This window comes from Parasteatoda tepidariorum, chromosome 6 (assembly GCF_043381705.1).
Source record: "Parasteatoda tepidariorum isolate YZ-2023 chromosome 6, CAS_Ptep_4.0, whole genome shotgun sequence".
NCBI classification, from domain to species: Eukaryota; Metazoa; Arthropoda; class Arachnida; order Araneae; family Theridiidae; genus Parasteatoda; species Parasteatoda tepidariorum.
In genome coordinates this window covers 51273569-51292364 of record NC_092209.1, presented here as the reverse complement: position 1 = coordinate 51292364, position 18796 = coordinate 51273569, and the positions used below count along the sequence as shown (strand labels likewise).

General features: G+C 30.9%; 1 protein-coding gene across 2 annotated transcripts; it reads right to left on the bottom strand.

The window, feature by feature from the left end:
- Nucleotides 1-7315: 7315 nt before the first annotated feature.
- LOC107444463 (autophagy-related protein 101) lies at nucleotides 7316-18779 on the bottom strand. 2 transcript variants are annotated; one of them, XM_016058608.4, is made up of 8 exons: nucleotides 18614-18779; nucleotides 18023-18100; nucleotides 15949-16035; nucleotides 13570-13668; nucleotides 11193-11313; nucleotides 10947-11113; nucleotides 9767-9851; nucleotides 7316-7619 (listed from the first exon to the last, which is right to left on the bottom strand). In XM_016058608.4, the coding sequence occupies exons 1-7, from the start codon at nucleotides 18641-18643 to the stop codon at nucleotides 9768-9770; spliced, it is 666 nt and encodes a 221-aa protein (XP_015914094.1). In that variant the 5' UTR covers nucleotides 18644-18779; the 3' UTR covers nucleotides 7316-7619; nucleotide 9767. The 2 variants fall into 2 exon arrangements, with proteins under 2 accessions (XP_015914094.1, XP_015914095.1); XM_016058609.4 differs by lacking the exon at nucleotides 15949-16035 and having other exon boundaries at nucleotides 18614-18768.
- Nucleotides 18780-18796: the final 17 nt, after the last annotated feature.

Genomic DNA, 18796 nt, shown 5'->3' with positions numbered 1-18796 from the left:
TCTTCATTAATCTGTCTTATGAACACAATCTATATTTCGTAAATCCATGGCTTTCTAGTGTAGAATTCAGCTAAATTTTGCAATTACGATTGACAAATTTGGCCAATCTAAAGAGCCTGTAGTTTTACATATCACGAAATACAGGCTTCTGATTGGCTTGACTGAGCCGTCGTAATTGGGTATACTATAGCCTACGTCACAGGTTGTGTTATTCCTACTAAATTTAACCCATGAACGGCATTTCCTGCGAGCCTAACTTCAAGCTCGCCAGATCTTATTGCATTATAAAGAAAAGTAATTGATATTCGATTAATAATTGATTTATGTGGATAGTGGCATAGAATTTAGCATTGCGTCATGGTAAATGTTATTCCTACTAAGTGGAAGTAGTTGTGTTTTTTTTTATATTATACCCAATTGCGTGAATTTAGTTTTTCACCCGAATGTCAGCAAGAGGGCAACGATAACAATCAGAAAATCAATAAAATAGACTGAACAATATTTCGTCTGACCATTGGAGGAGGGTTTTAGTCAATTTTTTTGTTATCTATAATGAGGTGAAAAATTTAAATACCTTCATAATATTCGGTTCTTCATTAGTGAAGCAGAGAAGGCCACCGTCCTGGTATAGCAATAAGCCAGCAGTGTATTGAGATAATCGATTCACAGATCCATGGGGTTCGGCACTCATTTTACTATATCGGCTGCACTGTCCTTTTTTTTTTTTTTACGGTAATTCAGGTCTACATGCTTGCACTTCCTGAGCTTTAATAATAACTAGTGAAATTCGACTGAGCCATGAAGCTTCAGAGAGTTCGCCTTCCAATGAGGTGAACTGGGTTAGAATCCCAGCCATGGCTGGTCGATATGAATTCCGCACCCGGCTGTCACCAACCACAGTGCTGACGCAATATATCCTCAGTAGTAGACGGATCATGGGTTAGAGTCTTATTGTCGTCAGAAAAATTCAGTCGAATATATTTTTCATGTGCAGTATTTTTTTTTACCGAAATTCAATATACAAATTATCTTACATATATTTTAAAACGTAACTTTGTATTAAGATAATAAGAAATAGGGTAATTTGACGCTATTTACAGTTTTGCGTCACTCAAAACAGGCCGGTAAAATAATTTGAAAATATCCTAGGCTAAGTGTTGCAAAAGCCCCAAGGAAGTATTCACACTGCTTGCGATTGCGCTGATGTGCCTGCGAATGTTTAAAAACTGTATGTAATGAGGCATTTGCAGTGCATCTGATTGTAATAGGAATAAAAGTTTGAAAAATGATATATAAGATGAACTGCTTGCACATGCGCAAATCGCATTTACGTGCGCATATACTTCATATTTGCGAATTGCATGCAGTGAGAATGCTTCATAAGGATCGAAAGCTTTTAGGATTCTAATCATGGGAGTCTAGTCGAGAAGCTAAAAAAAATACTAGGAAAATTTCCATGGATGGTGTTTTCTACACTAGGGAACGCTGCAAGCTCGGGACTGCCTAAATTTCCGGGTTACTGTTTCAGTTGTATTTTAAAGCCATTTGGCATCATTATGTTTTGAGATTCTTGCAAACAATGTATTTGATTACTTCGGTTTACAATGCTAACAATACTTGTGTTTACAATACTAAAAGTGTTAACACTAACGTAAGATGGTGCACAGCTTGCAACACGAACAAACAGCAATAAACAAATGGAAAGAGGCCAAATCAAGACTGCTAAAAATGCGAGTTATTCAAAATCTAGCAACCATGTCACCTCTTTTAATAATAAATAACAAAATAACTGAAACAAATTTTCACTCCAAACTCCCCAGAATTACATAATAACATTAATATCTTATGAAATACGGCAGATTTGAGCTCAGAAATTATCTAATTTATTTCTTTTATTGAAAACAAAATTATACGTTTGAAAACATCGCCTATCAGAACAACATGTCGTAAGCAGCTGCAAACTTTTAAACCGGAACTAGAGTAGGTGCCGAGCTCGAGATTGTTATTGTTTACATTTCTATTAAAACACCATCCATACAAATATTTGAAAACTAACTGCTTTATCTTTCCAAGTTAATATTTTTAGAACAGAGACCCTCGCTGGATTTCTCAAACAGAAAAAAGTCTCGCAGTGGACTGATGGTAAAAACACGGTTCCCTGTAGAACACCGAAGTCAAGGACCACATTGATCAGTCTGCATAGGAACCAAGGGTGCGCGGTATAGGTCCTCGTTAAACTGTTTCCGTAAAGTGCTCGACTTCACGCGCAGATCGTCGGACTACAAAAGCAGGGGAGCTATCCCTTCTGCAGAGGATCAAGATTGCGATGGCATGTCTTCGACTTTTTCTCAAGAATATTTCTTAGATAGACACCATCAGCCAATTCTGCAGCTCTAGTTCGACTCAAAGGAAGTACCTACCCACCTACTAACAGAAATAATTTTTTAATAAGGTTAAGAAGAGTTTTCAAATGTTCTTTTAAAAGCTTTGCTGCCAGTTTTTTAGTGTTTTGAAAACGCTGGTCACTTAGACCAGGGGTAAAAAGTGCATAATTAATAATATTCATAATTGTTTGGATTTCAATGTTGACATTTGTCTTATTTTTTGCAAAAAAAAGTTTAATCGGTTCTATTTGTGATCGCAACGCCTGAATACGCCATATGGGGCGAAAACCGGTTCCATGTCTTCACCCTACCCTCAGTTGTATAAGAATGTACTAAACATGGTGTTTTCTACACTGTGCTGCAAGCCAGGGCTAACTCTTTCCTGCCTATACTTTCGGGTTACTGTTTCCGGTGTATTTTGAAGTCATTTGGCTCTCGAGTAATATTTCCTGTACATCTGTTTTTATTACTCGATTTACTATTTGTGTAAAAAAAAAGAAACGTTATAAGAATCATCATTTGAAAAAAATAATCGTTATGAAACACTTCTAACCTCGTCAACAATGTACCAAGTTCAAACCCAAGAAATAATTTGTAAAATGAACTTAATCTCACTGCTCGAACAATATGCTAACAATAACATATGATGGTGCAGGACTTGCAACAAGTACAGTAGTAAACAAGTAAAAAAAAGGCCAAATCAAAACTGTCAAAAAAGCGAGTTCTTTCTTAGTTAGGCAACCATTTTGCTTTAGGCACCTTTTTTTTTAACAATACATCTATAAATAACTAAAACAAATTTTCACTTAAGACTCACCAGAATCACTTGGTATCATTAATATTTTATGAAATACAGCAGATTTTAGCTCAGAAATTATACATATATTTTTTTCCTATTAAAAACAAAATTATCTGTTTGAAAATATGGATGGTGCTTTCAATATAAATGCAAACAACAATCTCAATCTCTTGACCTGCTCTACTTTCAGTTAAAAAGTACATAGGTTATTCTGTGAGACAATATTTTCAAACAGATAGGTTTGTTTTTCACAAAAGATACAAATTATACACTGATGTGCAAAACTTAAGCAACAAGTGCGTTTTTTGTCATAACTCTACAAGAAATCATCCGATTGACATGAAATTTGAATATGATGTACATTATTTTGTACTTAAACGATGGTAAAAGAATAATGGCGCAGAAATGAATATAAAGCTTAAAGTAGGGTATGGAACAAAAAAAGGCTTTATTTGACATATAGTGGCGTTACACATGATTGCCTGAAGAAGTGTAAGTACAACTGGCAGATGTTCCCTAGTATGGGATATGCCCTCCCCTTACTGTAATTGTTGCTTGGCATCGTCTCTCCATGCTAAGCACCAGATTATCCAGGAGTTCTTGGGGTAAATGTCTCCATTCCTCCTTTAACGCATCTTTCAGCTGATGGGTGTTACCAGGAGGATACTGTCGTGTCGCAAGACGTCTCCCTAATGCATCCCATACATGCTCTATGAGATTTAGATCTGGAGAGTAAACTGGCCAATCCATCCGTGTGATATCTTCACTTTCCAGTAGCTCTTGAACATTAGCAGTACGGTGTGGCCGGGCATTGTCATCCATAAAAATGAAGTCTGGTCCAATGGCCCCTCGGAACATGGGGGCATTGGACCAGACGCACATGGGGTAGGACTACTTCATTGCAGTAGCGGTCTCCAGTTACATAACCTCGGTCGAAGATCTGAAGCTCACTCCGCCCGTTCTACATAATGCCACCCCAGACGACAACTCCAGGACCACCGTAACGATCTCTTTCCGCGATGTTATTGGGATAAAATCAAGCTCCAACCTCTCTCCAGATCAATTGACGTTGAGAATCGCCTGTAGCACTATAACGACTGTCGTCTGTGAAGAGGACGCGACTCCATTGATGACGTGTCCAGGTTTCGTGATCTCTGCACGACTCTAAACGGTGCCGCCGGTGGCTAACTTTTAAAGGTATGCAGCGTTCAGGACGTCTAGCAAATAAGCCACCTTTGTGGAGGCGTCTGGCCACTGTAAATCTTGATACTTGTCGTCCTGTGGCTGTGCACAGTCACTGAGATATGGCGCTCGCTGACTGAAAACGGTTTCTTTTCGCCTGGAGGACAAATGTAACGGTCATCTCTTGGTGTTGTTTTCCTTGGACGGCCACCACCAACCTTCCGAACAGCTGTACCAGTAGTTTTAAAGGCATTCCAAGCACGAGAAACAACACTTTTGTTGATCCCGAGCTCTTCGGCGACACTGGTCACTCTACGCCCCTCCTCAAGCTTCCCAATCATTCTTCCTCGGGTAAAGTCGTCTAAATGATTTCTTGAAGACATGTTTCACAAAACAAATCACTTGAACTTGCAGCGAATGTCTTTAACTACGGTGCTCTTCATCCTTTTATCACAGCTTTGACCTGCGCGCGCCGACCCACAAGGTTTACGTACACTTACATCACCTACGACGTTTTATTTCTAAAATTTGCATACAAATAATCTTTCTACTGAATTATGTGCGACCCGCAGTGGACTGATCGTTAAGACACGGTTCCCAGCAGATCACCGAAGTCAAGAATCACTGGCTACGGTCAGTGTGCGGGTGGGAGACCACTTGTATCAGTCTGCGTAGAGACCGAGGGTGTGCGGTATTGGTCCTCGTTAAACTGTGCTACCGTAAAGTGCTAGACTTCGCGTGCAGGTCGTCGGGCTACCGAAGCGGAGGCGCCATTCCCTCTGCAGAGGATCAAAATTGTGATGGCATGTCTTCGGATCATCCTCCGAGATGTTTCCCAGACCGTCGCCAATAGCCCATTGTGCAGCTCTAGTGCGACGTAAATTAACAACAACAACTGAATTACGTGCATATTATACTGCAATTTCATGGCTATCTTATACTTTGTTGGGGAGCTGTGGCCATAAAACCACTTGTTGCTTAAGTTTTACACACCAGTGTATAATTTCTGAGCTAAAATCTGCTGTATTTCTTAAGATATTAAGTAATTCTGATAAGTTAGAAGGGCAAATTTGTTTTAGTCATTTAGAGATGTAGTGTTAAAAAAGGTGACATGGTTGAAAGATTTGGAAAGAACTAGGTTTTTTGGCAGTTTTTACTAGTTTATTACTGTTTGTTCTTAGTGCACCATCATATGTTAGAGTTAGAATATTGTTCGAGCAGTGAGATTAAGTTCATTTTACAAATTATCTGTTAGGTTTAAATTTTGAAGTTCGTATTTTGTTAACAAGGGAAGAAGTGTTTTATATCGATTTTTCTTTTCAAATGACAATTATTACATCTGGAAAAGACGATTTTTCTTTTAAACACAAATAATATATCAGGCAACAAATACATGTATACAAGAAATACTAATCATGAGAGTCTCAAAACACAATGATCACTATTTCTGTATTACAACATGACCCTATATGTCATCTTAATATTGACCCATAATATTCAAATTGGACCACTTATTATATTTCCTAGGACTAGAGTTCCCTACTAGAGGAAATAATTATAGGCTTAATAGGGGGTACATAATGTGGCCCTATATGTTACTATGCATGTATATATAGATATAATAGTATGTTGATTAGCGTTAAAAACCAATTAGCCTCAAAACACACCAAAAACAGTAACCGGGAAGTATAGGTAGTCAAGAGCTTGCATCGCTCCTCATTGTAGAAAACACCATCCAAGCTGTAGTAAGCAACTGTATACTTTCTTATTGGAAGTATAGCAGTTCAAGAACTTGTTGCTGTTTACATTTATATTGAAAAATACCATCCAAGCTGTAGTAAGCAACTGTATACTTTCTTATTGGAAGTAGAGCAGTTCAAGGGCTTGTTGTTGTTTACATTTATATTGAAAAATACCATCCGTGTTATGTTTTCTCTTTCATAGCATTTTTCTTATTAAATTGTCAAAAAGTATTTTCTAAAATTTCCACAACCTTTTCTTTGAGAAGGTTTAATGCAGTATTGCTTTCCATATAGTTCCCCAACTTAAAAGTTTTTAATCTCTATTTAAAAATCAAGACTGAAACTAATGTACTCCCTTCTCTTATGACTGTCCACATGCTAATGGTTGAAAGCATGCAAAATGTTGCCATAGATAGAGAGTCACCTGCAGCCCATTTCGCTTACCAATTACTTATTAAGTTTTGATGTTGAACAAATGCTAGAGAAAGCAAACAACCAAAGATTCATATTTCGGCTAAAAATCAATTGGCCTTTAACTTTAATACGTCACAAAATATAAAAGACTGACTTGTTAACTTATATTGGTGATCAAAATGGGCTACAGGTGCTGTAGAGCAGATCTCTCTACCGATGGAATAAACAACAATTTCGCTATTAGCTTGTGGAGAGTCACAGGAGAAGGAAGTACATTAGTTTCTGTCTTGATTATCAAACTGATAAAAAATTTTTAAATTAGGAAACTATAAGGAACAGAAAACTGCATTAAACATAGTTCGAAAAGAAAGTACACTTCTTAAAAACATTTTTTACAATACAAATATCTTTATTAGTACCAATATTAATGAAGTAAATTTATTTGACTGCTACAAATTATTGTTAAACGAACAAAGAAACATCTTAAAATAAAACTAGCTTTGAAAACAGAAATTTAATTTCTGTTCTGCTGACTTTCTGTTCACTTTTAAATCTGTTGCTTACTTTCAGTCTTCTTCTTTCTTAGAAATATATATATTTTAAAAATAAATGCTTTAGTGTTAAATTTGAGTTCAGAAAAATTCATAAAATAACATTGACATCTATCGACTTATTATTATGTTTCTTTCTTTCTTTTTTCCATATTTATAATGCTATATAATTTTTTTATTTTTTCAGAAAGTTATGAATGTAACAAAACAAATTTTTATTCATACAAGAAAATAAAACCTACATAATTTGATTTTTTTTTATTTTAGTAAAAAACTTTAAATATATACATAAAAAATCTAAGCAATAAAATTACACACATAGAAAACAATATGGGTAAAAAATGTGAATTATGTTTATAGACATCGTGCAAAAGGAAGCAGATATTTAAAATGATAATATTTCTTATGTGATTTCTTTCGTTCATGGTGAGCAAGTTTCATTCTTAGAGGAAACATCTGGCTTTGAGAAATCTCTAAAACATTCTCACTATGAAGCAAAAAGATTTTTCAATGCGTGGTAGGAACAGAAGAGAAGTTAGTTATTTATCTGAAAAAAAATTTATAATATACTTTAATGACCATTAGAAATACTAATTATATTTTCTAATGGAATTCTTTACTAACAAAGAAACTAATTATTGAACTTTAAATAATTTTCAGTTAAGTTAAACTTTAGGCAAGATGAGTTTTTATTGCTTAATAAAAATATGTAATTTAAAGATAAATAGTTAAAATAAAGAAACAATATATCCTTCAGAATATTACTTCATTATAATTCTGAAATAAATTGTGTTTTTATATTTACAAGGTCTTAATGCTAGTATGTATATAAAATCATGTAAATAAGAGTCAATTCAAAAATACTTAATTAATATGAAAGATAAGTTATTTAATATAATAAATAAAGTAATCAAAACTTTTGATTGTTTAGAACTTTACAATACCAGGGGTGATTGTGAGCCCAAGTCAAAATTCCGGAAAATTTCGTGAGTAAAAAAAAAAAAAAAAGAAATTAAATGGAAAAATTAGAAAAAAATTTAAACAAGGTTTTTACCTTTTTCTCAATACTTCTTAGTTTACTTAAAATATATTCATAATTTTACACATACCTATGTCGACCTGGAGAAGTAATTGAAATTTACAAATATGTCTTTTTCTTGAGTTTATAATTATAATAACTATTTACTGATAAAAAATTAATATTAATCTTGAATATAAGCTTATAAAGTATCCGTCTCTCCTCTACAAATAAAATAAACTGTTTTTTCAAGTTCCACCTTTGTAAAAATTTGACTTTCGGAAACTTTTGTGATCAATAATTTTTGAAACATCTGAACCTTCAATCTCCGGAAACTTCCGGATAACGGTTAGCGAAAAATCCGGATTTTTTCCGGAGCACAGTCAGCCCTGCAATACATTCTTTTACTGATTTAAAAAATAGAAATGTCTACTATCCATGTAAAAATTTTTCTTTCTTTCATTGAAATACAAGTTTACATTAAAAATAATATAAGCACAGTAAAAGAATTTTAACGATAATTTAAATTATGAGTGGAAAATGACAGGCCTCTATGTGGTGCATTCTTTGTAATGCAAAATCTGCTACAGTTTCTACTTTTCTATTTAGTGACTTACTGATTGGGCATTGTTTTCTTTACTTTATATAATTCTAGATGCCAACACTAAGGAAAAAAAAAAAACATTCCTAAGCAAAGAATAACTCCTAGAATTTCATGGGACTTACTAAGTAAATAGAAGGCTTAAAATATAATAACAGTGAAAAAAGTAGTTGCTGAATTGTAAAAGAAAAGTTGTAAAAAATGACTAAAAATTTTTTATAGGTATTTTAGGTATGGGTAATGAACTGAATTTTTATTGATTACAATAAATGAAAGTCAGGTCTGAGCTATAATTTAGAGACGATAATAATTCACAGCCAAGTTTTTTCAGTTATGATTTATCATTTCAGTAAGAATTTCCATCAAATAAATATTGAGTCACAGAGCATACAAACATAAAAATTTTTCTTTCCAGATTTCTATAAAAGCTTGAAACTAATTGGTGATCAACACTCAGGTCAATTTTAGTGAATAAGATATGACTAAATGTATGCTACTAAATATATGAGCAAACCTAAATAGATGCTATTCGATTAGTTTCCACCTTTTCTTTGATTGATCACCCACTGTGAGGAAAATATCACTAAACTATGGTCTAGAGTATAGCCCAGTTTTTCATGGTATCTCTATTTTTTAATATCCATGAAAGAAATGAACTTTTAAATTTGGCCAGATGACATGGGCAATGTGTGATCCCTCACTTTGATCTTCCTCACCAACAAAAGGACTTTCAGCAAAGAGTTTAACGTGCAACTTGACTTTAAGGAACATGTTGGACACAAAATTCTTAGAATAAAGAGACAGAACCATCTTTTCATAAGGTGTTTTTTGATAGACTGCACAAATTGTTTCAGTGTATTTATGCTTTTAACAAAATAAAATTTTAAAAAGAATTTCAGTTTTGAGCAAAATTCCACCATCTTGATACGCATTTCTATTAGTCAACTATAAAATGGTGTTAAAACTATTTGCCTTATAGCACAAAATTTTTCAAGTCAGCAAAATGCTCAAAACTTCTCTTTTAAGAGCATTTATTTGATTTTCAATAAATGTTTTAAATATAATAAAAAAGTACCTTATAGAGCCAATGTATCTTTAATTAATCTTCTAACAGCTGTTCCTACAGAAGGATTTGTTGGTCCAGATGTTTCATGATTTATCTGAAAACAGAAAATTATTTAACATCAAATTTAAAAGAGCAAATCAAAAAGTAAGGATAAATATTAAAGATAAAGTACTAGCAGTCTTTCACAATTAGCATGGAGCCATTGAACAAATTTTAGAATCATTTGCTCAATTCGTTTAAATTCTATAAATAAGATTCTCATCCCATATTATCCTACTCTATCCTAAATATCTATTAAAATGTTAATTTTAATATAGAATTTGTATTCATCCTAAAGAATAAGGCTACTGAATTCAGCTGCTAATCATAGAATGAATTAAGAGGACAAAGAGTGCAATAGAGAAAATAAAATTTCATCTGCATGAAGATATTTAATTTTGAACTGTATAAAATTTAGTTTGAAATTTAAATTTTAAAAAGCTTTGTGTTTACAAAGAATTTCATTAGCTTTTTGGTAACAAAAATAAATTTTTTCCCCATTATTTGGTATTGTTTTTTCTATAATAAAGAGTATCTTAGAAACTTTTAATTGTAAGAAATTATAAAGATTAGGGAAGAAATTAAAATCATATGTTCAGTCAAAAAAAAAAAAATGTTAGAATCACAGTTTAAAGGAAATTCGTGAAATAAAAACTACCAATAATATATTACATGGTGAATATAGCTAAAAAGAATTTGTGATTTGCTTGCTTGAGAATAATAATTTAACAGCCTTTTATATCAGATACAAGTATAATTTTAAAAATTTTTTTTTACTTAATTGATAAAAAAAGAATGTTCTCAATTATTCTCTAATTTCAGTCTCATGAGAATATTGTCGTTCTCCAAGAATGATCTTTTGCGAATAGTCTCATCTCACACCTCTATTATTAGGCGCTTTTAAAACAGTAACATTTATCTGAAACTTTATAATTTATTAGAATCATAATATTTCGGACAGCAACTTCTTTCACCGGAGTCCCTTCTTTTGAAACACAGCTAAATCAATTTTGTATAAAACTTGTTTGTTCTTTGTTAGAAAAAAATCAGCACGACATTAAAATTACACAAAAATAAATAACACTGGTGCTAACTTAAAGCACTCATAAGATAAAAACATTTTAAGACAAGCGTAAAATTAAAATCATACTCTGAATAAATAGGGCTGTACATCACTATAGGAAGTATCAAAATATAAGTCTATATCTGCTTGGCCAGGTATCTTTGGCACATAATCATACTTATTCATGGCAGATACAATATCAAATACTTTTTCAGCAAGTAAGTCACGGATTTTCTTTCTGTAAATTTGGCGCTCTGTAAGAGAGAGAAAAAAAATTATAATGGAGAAAACATGTTAATTGCGGACTTAAGTTTTAACAAAATGTTTTCGTACCATGTTCATTGGGTAGACAAATAACATTCACTTTTAAAGTCCACACCTCCCATGATGAAAATTCTTGAGTAAAGACAGCAGCCCATCTACCTCTTTTCTTTTGATAAAATTCAAGAGAGATCTAAGTGTAAAAATTGTAATATTAACTATTCAATGTCAAGAAAACAATAAATATTGAAAGTAACATATTATAAAAGTCAAATTAAGTTCTCTTTTAATCTATTTCAAATGAGCTGCTTCTTGCAATCCGCTTGTTTGCCACTGTAAAGATAAACTTCAAAATTACTTTGAAGTGTGAAAAAAAGTTCAGCCAGAAGCTACAGAGAATTCATTTGTTAAAGCCAAACAACCAACTCATATTATGCAAGTGACTGCCCTTAATTATGCCCAGACAACCGATAGTAGGAGTGCCATTCAGTATTTCAAGAACTGGCCAGAAATATTTGATATTCCTGGCCAGGAGATTATGACGCTTCTATCTGAGATAGTCTTGAAGACACTAATAAGCCTCCAATGGATCCCATTGCATGTCGGGGTACATGGCAATGAGACCGCCGATGTGCTCGCCAAGAATGGCTGTGATCGTCCTATGGACTGTTTGAACCGTCTTACTCCCACTGAGATCTACTCCCTGGGAAAACATCGTTTGCTTCCAGTGTGGAGCAGCACTCCATCCCATCAGTGGTATGCTATCAACAGCCCTGGCCTATCATTAACATGCTGCGGCCCTCGGTCTTGGCCAGATTTCGTAGTGGCCATTTTAAGTGTTTAAGGTTTCAAAATTGGGAGAAGACTTTCCAACCTTGTTCCTGCTCACAACCTGCTAGTCCTGATTACCTTTTTTTTTTGCCTTGGCGCTTCTTTTAAGCAGCTGCTGGTTGATCGGGACTTTCTGCAGATATATGGGGAACTGACGCGACGGGCCCTTCTGGACCAGTTCTATGCTTTCCTTCTCCAGGGGGATGTGTAACAACGACATGTAGTTTTTAATTCACCTTTCATTATATAAAGCATTTTTAAAATAGATTTAGAGAAAAAATAAGAGTGAATAAGTTGAGAAATAAAAAGGTTTTTATAGCTCTGCACTAGGTACTTTGACACATTAAACTCAAAAAGTTTAATTGGTTTGATGACAGTTTTGAGAAATTAAGGGCCAGCATGCAAAAACAAATAAGCTCACTGCTCAAATCAAACTGTGTACTAATCGGGAATTTTTTTTCCCTGCAATGACAAAAGGAATTTTTGCCATAATAAAATTTCCCAGGTCTTTATTTCTTTTTTAAAACAAGGTATTACTTTGACTTTTTAATTCTTTTTCAATAAACTTTCCTTTTTTTTAAATTTAACATGATTATTATCATATACATACATTTCAAGTAACTTAATCTTAATAATTGAGATTGTGCAAAGTGTGTTTTTATTAGTTATTTTGATTGCTAATTAAACTTGATATAATTAGATTTATTATTAATTGTGTTAAAAGATTAATTAAGTGCCGATGACGTATTTGTCACTACTGTTATACTTTTCACTCAAAAAGATTATTGTAAAATGAAACTTTAGAAAATTAATCTTTTTAAACTATTGATTTCAATTGAAAATGAACTAAATATATTTTCAAAAGTAATTTCAATTTCAAAGTAAATAATTATTAATTAATATTTCAAAAGGTTAACCATTAAGCACAAATAATGTTTCATAATCTGCAGGGAATGTTTTTCGTTCTATCATTGGATATATTGTGCAAGGGAGAAAAACTAAAATTATTACCCTGTAAAACAATTCTATATTTTAAATATTATATATTTTAAATATTACGTATTTTAAATATATGTATATTCAAATAAATGTATGTGTATAAAAATGTGTTTATTTTTTTAATAAAAAAAAAAAGTAACCCTCTTCATTTTCTTTTTTAAAAAGAAATTAATATAACAAGATGGCATTTGTAATACACTTTTCTGACTGCAAATATCATTTGCTGAAGAAAATTCCATTTCAAACAAGAATACAAAATAACCATCAAAATTACAATAATCATACTACGTATACAAATATTATACAATGCATAGAATAATTAATCATACAATAATATTATACTATGTTATTTATATATTGAGGTGGATATCACTTGTTAATATACAGATTTATTCAAAAATGAGGCATTTTATTATAAATTATTCTATGCATACTTTCAAAGATACAATTGCATTATGTTTGTTAAAAACAACATCCTGAAAATCATTTCATATTACTGTTCTGAAATTAAATATATTAGTGGAAAAATTACAAAGAAATGAACATAAGTTACTGCTCACATTGTACACTAAATAAGCAATTTAAATATTTTGGCGATTATTTGAATAAAATGTTATACTTGTCCACTATATGGACCTTCTTGACTTCTTAAAGCTGCACAAAATGAATTTATCTCTGAAGTGACATAACGATTCATATCGTCAGAAGCACATCGAACCTAGAAAAACCAATATATTCAAATAATAAATATAACTTGAAATATGAATTACCGATGTAAAAAATGCAAACAAATTAAATCCAACTAAGTATAAAAATTTCTTTTAATAATAAAAATGAATTTCAACTAAATTAACATTTACAAGTAGATAAAAAAATTCTTTCTGATAAAACCCGAAATCGATCATAGCAATAAAAAGCCTGTTCCAAGTTAAAGAATTTGATTCCATCTTGATTTCATTTTAATATGCTCAGAAAATAAAAAAAAATTATACTTTTAGAGGTTTACAAATACAAAATGAGTTAACGTTTTGTAACCCGCGGCAGTGAAAGTGTTAATGCATAATAAAATTAATGGAAATTATCAAAAAGAAAATTACAATGTTTTGCTAAATACAAGGAAAATGTCCATTTGAAAAATTATACATAGCTACATACCAGAAAAAGTTTTAAAACTTTTATCACAGATTTGAACACTTAATTTTTTATTACTATCTTCCGAAACTAGTTCACTTAGTGAAGGTGAAGGTTTTTATTGTTCTGTCAATACTTAAAAAAATTTAATTGAGCAAAGAAAGTGTAATATTTTTAACAATAGCAGCAACATATATAGCACAAAATGTTTAAATGCCATAAATAGCTTTTAAAAATGACATTTTATTAAAAATAACTATTTGTAAGTTATTTATGTCTTAAGAACTTTCTTTAACATTATATGCTAAGGTAGAAAATTTGTCATACACAAATTGATCTCTAGAAGACCAATAATTTCTATTAATCATCAAAGTATTGATCAAAGTGATATTTTCACCTTAAATTAATTGGTACTCAGTTAATTTTATAAAACAATTTTTGAGATTAAAAACTAAAGAATATAATATGAAGAGAGAAATACACGCAAAATTAGAAATGTTTGAATTCAGTTAAAAAAGCTTTTTTGTTATCAGCGATACAAAAAAGCGATCAAGTTTATTTTAATATTTAATTATCAGTAATAAATGCAAATCAAATATGATTATTTAATCAAATTTTTGGCGATTTTGGAGGTTTTTCTTTTTCCAAAAATGAGCATATAACTTTCTCGATCAATAAAAAGTTTTTTTTTTAGAAAGTAATTTATTTATTTTGCAAAGTAATTAGATTTTTTTTCCCAATTTGAAAGCATTTTTTTTCTCCAAGTACTTTAGGATCTTATATAAGCATTTCTCCTGTTCAGCAAAATAATCAATTTAAATACTTTCGATCTTAAGCATATTATGGTAAGCTTATGAGCTTACCATAATATTTGAAGATCCAATTCTTTTTAAAGTCTATATGGATATAAGCTTCTTTGTGGCAGAATTGTTTTGAGTTATCTACGACAAAACTCTCTTGGTTATATGTTTATTATTATTATTAAAAGTATCTTACAGAAACTAATATCTTTCTGCAAGATACTTTTGATAATAATAAACATGTATGTTACTAATTTAAAATAACAAAATTGCTGTGCTTATAAAAAAAAAAAAAAACGATATATAATTTTTTTTTAATTGAACATGTAATTTTTATTCTAATTTTAAAGGTAGCATTTTCGTATCCTGTTGGGAGGGGGGAAGCAGAAATTATTTCCTTTACCTTTTGTAATAAAAAAAATATTTAAATCCATAGTAATACTTGGCAAAAAAAAAAAAGATCAACGACAAAATCACGTAAATCGAACATCTCAAATGCATGTTTCGTTTTTTGATTAGGCTGTTGTATACAAATAATATTGTATAAAAAATATAGGATTTAAAAACTATGGAGAAATCAATAGCAATAACTGATAAAATTCGACAGAATTATTGCCTTAAAAAGTAAATGCTTAAATACACGATTTGAAATATCTATGTTGTTTATCGGGATACTTAAAATCTACTTTAAAATCAATATCAGTAACTGACGAAAATACACTGGAAACAATAGATCAATTTACACGATACTATCGGCATATATTGAGTGAATCAAAAAGTGATTATCTAAATGCATGATTCAAATATAACAGGTAAATTTCTGACAAAAAAATAAAGGTAATTTTTATTTTTTTTACTTCTGAAAAGAAAAATCTTTCTGCAAGAACTCTGTAACGTTCTGCAACAATGTCACCGCGATTCTGCCAAGGGGATAAGCTTAATATTTATAAAAGTAAAATCAGCAAAATCACATCTTCCACCTCAGATGCCAAGACAATATTTGAACTGGAAAACATCTATTTTTTTTAAAGGTACTATATAGTTATAAAAACATGCTGTACTCTTACATAAGTAAAATCAACGAAATCACAAGCAACGTCTTCAAAATCTAGAGTACTGACAGTATAGCTATTGCCCTCATTTTTGAAGTTACACTGAAATATATAAAGAAGGATTATGAATACTTATATTAAAAATAAAACACTGAATGTCTTACAAAATAAAATTTTTCAAACTGAAATTTAACAAGAAAATAAAAACGAAGACATACTCATTTTTATTACCTAAAAGTCTCACAAATTACACAGCATATTATTTACACTTTACGAAAAATGTAATTAAAAAAATATTGGTTGCTTCAAATACAAATAATAACAAATGGGCAAATAATGCATTTTCTATAAAAACTTCAGCTTAAAACTCCTTTGATTATGGAAATCGGTATCAAGATTGAAGTTTTAGCATTTATGCCAAAAGTAATCTAATAATTAATAAACTCAGTTTCAATTAAAAAAATATATATAAATAATTCATGGAATATTATAACAATTTACAGAAAAAAAATATATATACCATAAAGTTTTCCCATAAGTTTACATTTAACTCTTGGAAATGTAACAAATTAAAAATTATACAGTTTTTCAATTAGAGACAAGGCCATATTAAATCCACTTAAATGTTAGTGATGCTCCATCTTTTATCCTCATGTTCAGAAACTGCTCAGAACAAAAGTTGCACTTTTAAATATTATGCTATGATAAATTCATTTGTTTGCCTAGAGCAGGAGTCGCCAAACTTTTTTGAGTATCGACCCCTATATAATTTTTCGAAATCTCCATCGACCCCCACAAAATTTTCTGTTTAATTAAAATAAAACTCTAGTAGATACTGAGTTTGTACATTTATTTTATGATTTTAAACATTTATTAAAGTAATAGTACATTGTGTAACAATAGTTTTATGAAAAATATATTAATATTGAAATTTAAATACCTTATTATTAAATAATAAGTAATTATGCATAAGTAGATATAATAAGTAAAGTAACTAAAGATTTACTGCTTCTTGATCAATGAGATGGGTGTGCCTGGTGTTTTTTTGCAAGGTTCGCTATATTGGGTTCAAAATTGGTCAATTTTAATTTTCGTCAAAATTGGTCAATTTTGTAATTTTCGTAAAAAAATACAAAGTGTGCTATAGTTTTGTCGCGGGCTGTACTAATCCATATTATTAATGCTTACCTTCTTTTTTGTGCATTGATAATTAAAATTGATATCTAAACCAAACGAATGGTTTTATCGAAACAATAACTAATTATCCAAAACTATAAAAGTTTTAATAATGACACTGCAAATATTCAACACAGTTTGCAAAGATAGCTGAAACTGCGTATGATATTTGCATTTGTAACGTCAATGCTCGTCACACGTGACATTTGGACAAGCGCACATATGCATATGACTTATAAACTGCGCTGAGTTCGTGCCACTGCGCGGTGGTACGTAAATACTTGTTTCACCCCAATAAATATACGTTTATTAATTTATGTTTTATAAAGAAACTGATATTGAGTCAATTATAAAAAAAATTCACAAATTTTACATACTTAATTAGGTATGTGTGATTTGCGTATTGAGAACTGTTTTTTTTTTCGACCCACAATCGACCCTTCCGATTCGGATCGACCCCCATTCGCCCCCCTGTCTCAGATCGACCCCCGCTTTTGTTAAATAGACCCCTGGGGGTCTATATAGACCACTTTGGCGACCTCTGGCCTAGAGTATCTCCCTAAAAATAAAATAAATAAAGCTATTTTGATACAGAATTAAAATTAATTAATAAAACACTGGAACTCTGGTTCTGTTTGTGTCCATACCATCTTCAATTTAAATAAAACGTTATAATTTTAGGATATTTTTTTCCAATTTTATTGTTAGTTGCTTTAATTAAAGTATACAAATTGTTTGAGAAAAACTCAAGACTGCAAAAGCTTAAAAACAATCTTAAGAATTACTAAAAATACTTATGCACAATATTTGATAAATCTTTCCTAATATCAACCCCCTGAGAAAACTGCTCCTAACAATCTAGATCTAAGGACACAGTATAAGTTTTATATCAAAGAAATAGAGAAAAATGTACCTTTCCTAATGTTCTATGAAATAAAATGGTATGAAAAATAGATGCCACTACTTCTTGAACTTGGCGAGCTTCAACAGACTGAAAATTAAAAACATTTTAACTGTAAGAAAACAACTCAAACATTATTTCCAAGATAGAACAATAGAAAAATATACAAGAAATTTTTTTGATTTTTCTAATAATAAAGCAAGAATAAAAGTTTCAGATTTTAAAATTATTAGTGAGATAAAAACAAACAAAAATTATAAATATTAAGTAAAGAGTTAAAGAAATGAAAAACTTAAAGAATATCAGTGCTTTACTTATTACTAATTGCGCAATTTTGGAAACAACTCAAACATTATTTTCAAGATAGAACAGCAGAAAAATACTACAAGAAAAGTTTTTGATTTTTCTAATAATAAAAAAGAATAAGAGTTTCAGATTTTAAAATTACTAGTGAGATAAAAACAAACAAAAATTTCAAATATTAAGTAAAGAGTTAAAGAAATTAAAAACTTCAAGAATATCAGTGCTTTACTTATTACTAATTGCGCAATTTTCGAGCATAATTTGCAAGTTTTTCATTAAAACAAGTAAGTTGATGCTTACAAATTCAAATACTTGATAACGAGTGTTCATATTGAATTAATAATAATAAAAAAGTACATTGAGAAAATAGAAAACAACGCGATTTCCTTTATAATCTTGTTTCAGATCGAAACCATCTTGCGTATAATTATTGAGCACAAGGTTGATAGATTGATAAAAACAATGCGCAGTTTTCAGATTTTT